We start from the raw sequence: 4,588 nt of genomic DNA on the forward strand, positions 1-4,588 counted from the left end.
AATATTGTAATATAATAGAATCTTTATTAATTTTTACATATACAATATATATATAATATATTAAGAGATTTCCATTTTCTTTATATTATCCAATATAAAAATGTGTATTAAAATAGTTTCCAAAGGATCCTAGGATATATATTAAAACATCTTCCTACATCTTTAAAAAATATATATTTATAACATATATTATATAATCAGTGCACCAATAAATAAATAACAATTAGCCTTATACATAGTAACATGTAATATTAAATATTAAAAAGATATTATATGCTTTTTAATAACAATTAATTAATAAAAATAATTTTTTTTATTAATTCTTATAATTATACTAATTTTTACGTTAATTTGATTTGTTATTTTTAAGTGAATTTTTTATTCTCACTTTTTTTTTTTTTTTTTTTTCTGATTTAATTCATGTTCATAATAATGATTCTTTATTATAAATTTCTCTCTAATTTACCTATAATATTACGGCTACAAATATAAATATTCAATATAATGATTTGAAACAAGTTCTTATAATTATTATTTATTCATTATATTATATAATTATTAAACAAAAACGAAAAAAAAAACAAAGTATCTATACATGAAATAATATATTATAATATAATGAATAACAATTTTTACTACAAAAATATATTAATTTAATAAATAATAGGTTGTATATTATAATTTATATATATTAAAATAGAAAATACTTAATATATAAAAATATATCATAACCTAATTGAAGATATATCTGATATTGTAAGGTGACTAGAATAATCTTTTTATATAATTATAATATAGTATATTTAGAATTATATTATTTATAAACAAAATATATATGTTGATTATTTGTATAATAATAATAATAATAACATTTATAATTTAATATTAAATGTACTTAATAGTTATAAAGTGAACAGAAATATGTGCATAGATTTATATATTCCCAATAATATTATATATATATATATATATATATATATATATATATATATATATATATAAGAATGTATGTATATATTATATATTAAAATACACTATATTATGTCATGTAACATATGGTCTAGGTTCAGGAAACCTTTTATTTATAACCTTCCTTGCATGAAAATAACATATCTATTGATATTATAAATTAAAAATTCTATGAATAGAATCAAATTATAATTTCGTATTTTGTGATAGATACTGTCGAATAATTATATATATATTTATAATATGTATTGCACATTAAATAATTTGTTCTTATCTTAATAATAAATATGTACACATAGTTATTATATTACAGAATATAATTCAATTACTGAATTGCACATATTATTATTATTGGAAAATACTTACGTTAATAATATTTTTTTAAACTTTTTCATACTAATATATTATATAAATATCATATATTATAAATATATATATATATGTTATAATCATAAGAATTAAAAACAAATATAAAGAGAAAAAAACAAAAACATACAAATAAAAATAAAAAAATTTTATAATAATATAATATATGTTTCAAATTAAAAACCAATAATAAATATTTATTTTTTCATACAAACAAATATATTTTTAATATACATATATAAATATTTTATTATTTTATTACATTTAATACATAAATCTTTTTATTTTATATAATTAGAAAATCTATTATATATAAAGAATAAAGGGAAATAAAATAATAATATAAAAAAATTTATTTATAAATTTCGTCGAAGAAGTTATCATTTTCTGTCCACTTTTAAAAAATATATTATCAATATATATATATATATATATATATATTATATTTATTTTCATTTGTGTAATAAAATAAAAAAATAAATAAATATATTATAACTTTTTTACTTTAACTTATGTCAATATTATTTATTTATTTATTTATTCATTTGTAATTGTCGTGGTCCATTTGTAGTTCTTAACGTAACCTTTTTATTTTCAACCTCTTTTTCATTTTTTCTTAGACCGTTTTGATATTGTTTTGAAATTGAATCATCTGTTAACTTTTTTGAATCTTTTTCTTCTTTTTTTTGGTCATTCTTTTTTTTTTTCTTCTTTATTTCTATCAGTATTGGCACTAATACCTGTACTTCCTTTTAATTTATTTTTATATAAATTTTTCACTTCATTAATGAAAAAAGCATAGTCTTTAAACACATGAAACCTTTTCACTTTATAAGTTGGAGTAAGGTAATTATTCGTGTCCCATATTTTTGTAGTTAAATATATGTTATTAATAATATTATATCTATTTAAATTTGTTTCCTTATAAACTTCCATCATTTTTTCCTTAACATAATCAACAAAAATATTATTATTTATATTATCGTCTGTTAATTTATCTGAATAATTTTTTTCATTAACTTCAGTTTTTTCTAACATATTATCATCTTTTAAACATTTGAAAAATAAACTTTTATCTACAGATATAATCGCTAAAGGACCATCCATAGAATCATCACCATATACAACACAAAAATTTACAAAGATTATTTCTGAATAAAGATTATTTAACATATCCGTTTCGATGTATTCACCTTGAGATAATTTAACTAATCCTTTAGATCTATCTAAAAATAATAAAGATCCATTTTTATTAATTTGAACCACATCTCCTGTTATAAAATAGCCATCTTTAGTAAAAGCCTTTTTTGTATGTTCCTTTTCTAAAAAATATCCTTTAAATATAGAATCACTCTTAACTAATAATTCTCCTTTTGGCAATGTATCTGTTGCTTTATATGTTTCCCATGACCTTACTTTATATTTTGTATTAGCAGCAATAGGTCCTCCTATACATTCAAAATTTGTGTCTTTTTCGTGATTTCCAAAAATACCACCTCCGCTTTCGGTTAATCCATAACCTTGACAATAATTGATATTTAATAAAGCACATAATTCCTGGGCAACATCTGCCGATAATTTCCCACCACAATTTAATATAATTTGTAAGTTGGGGTTAACTTTCTCTTTTATTTTTCTTGATACATGAAAAATATTATCAAGAAAATTAACAAACCATCCATTTTTATTATGTTTACGTAATGACACAATAGTATTTATAATGGATCTTTTAAAAGGAGATAAATTATTAATTTCTGTAATAATATTAGTATACATTCTACTAAAAACCTTAGGTACTCCTCCCATTATAAAATCTTTTGAATTATATATATCTTTGGAAAAATAACTTAAATCCTTACTCCATATATTTAATGTTCCACCAAATAATATGATGCTATACGCAAATGTTCTTTCAAGTACATGTGATATAGGTAAATAAGATAAATGATATTGAAAACTATATGTTTCTCTTACACTGTGATTATATAAGGAATATATTTGATTATATAAATTTTTATTGCTCAACATTACACCCTTAGGCTTTCCAGATGTTCCTGATGTATACACAATAGAAGTAACAAACTCAGGATCCTCATTTATAATATTAAAATTTGTAGTTTCTTTCTTTGTCATATCATCAACTAATATTAGTTTCTTTCCACAATTATTAAATTTTCCTTTTAAAGTATTAATTTTTGCTAATTTTTCCTTATCATATTGTATAGGACCTAAATTTACATCTTCCACCGTTTTGGATAATTCACTTCCTTTTTTATTATTTATATTATTTAAATTCTCTTTATTTTTTAAATTGGATTTTTTTTTCCCCTTTTCATTATTAGAATTTATCATACTTTGTTTAGCTACAGTATCTAAAATTATAAGATTTTCAAGTGTGGGCAATTCATTTATACGTCTCAATAAACCTTCAACTAAATCTAAATCCAAACATAGCCATTCTAATTGTGTTTCATTTAATATATCCACAATTACATCTGTACTAAATTTTGAATGCATCACTAATGTAGTAACACCACTAAGCATAGCTCCCAAATCACTAATTAACCAATTTATAGAATTACTACCATATAAACCTAATAACTTAAATTTTCCATCATTCATTTCTTCGTTATATGCTTTTTCTGGAATATTAAATTCCTCATTTTTATTCAAACAATTACTAAAAGATAATATTTTTTTTAAAAAAATTTCATACGTCATATAATTCTGAGGTTCACCACATTCATGTTCTATTAAGGCTATCTTATTATTATTTAAGTTATGTTTTTCAAAAAACATTCTCACTATATGTTTATATACATATTTTGAATTTTTCCTTTTATAATCCTTCATGCAATATACACACGATTCATTTGCATTAGCTGCCTTTTCATATATTTCAGAGTATCCTTCATATTGACTCGTAAATTGACTAATATTTGGTTTTATATGCATTATAAAAAAAACAAAAATATATATATATATTAAAAATTATACTCAATTAAAATAATAACCTGATTCATATTAATCGTAGAAATTTTTATATATATTGTATTATCAATCAAAAATATTCTTATATCACAAATATATTGTTACTATTATATATAAAATATTAATGTACCAGCAACTCGATATAATATGATTTATCATATGGAATATATTCCCAAAATGTATAACATTAAAAAAATATCTTAAAGATTCCTGTAGAAATTTTTATATCCTTTAATTTATTTTACAACTTAATATATTACAT

General features: G+C 19.6%; 1 protein-coding gene across 1 annotated transcript; it reads right to left on the reverse strand.

The window, feature by feature from the left end:
• Positions 1-2,025: 2,025 nt before the first annotated feature.
• Positions 2,026-4,290, reverse strand: PADL01_0005600 (acyl-CoA synthetase; the record flags this gene model as incomplete). The annotated part of the gene is made up of 1 exon (XM_028680624.1): positions 2,026-4,290. The coding sequence occupies one exon, from the start codon at positions 4,288-4,290 to the stop codon at positions 2,026-2,028; it is 2,265 nt and encodes a 754-aa protein (XP_028541402.1).
• Positions 4,291-4,588: the final 298 nt, after the last annotated feature.

Source organism: Plasmodium sp. gorilla clade G2 (genome assembly GCF_900097015.1).
Source record: "Plasmodium sp. gorilla clade G2 genome assembly, contig: PADLG01_00_6, whole genome shotgun sequence".
NCBI classification, from domain to species: Eukaryota; Apicomplexa; class Aconoidasida; order Haemosporida; family Plasmodiidae; genus Plasmodium; species Plasmodium adleri (nom. inval.).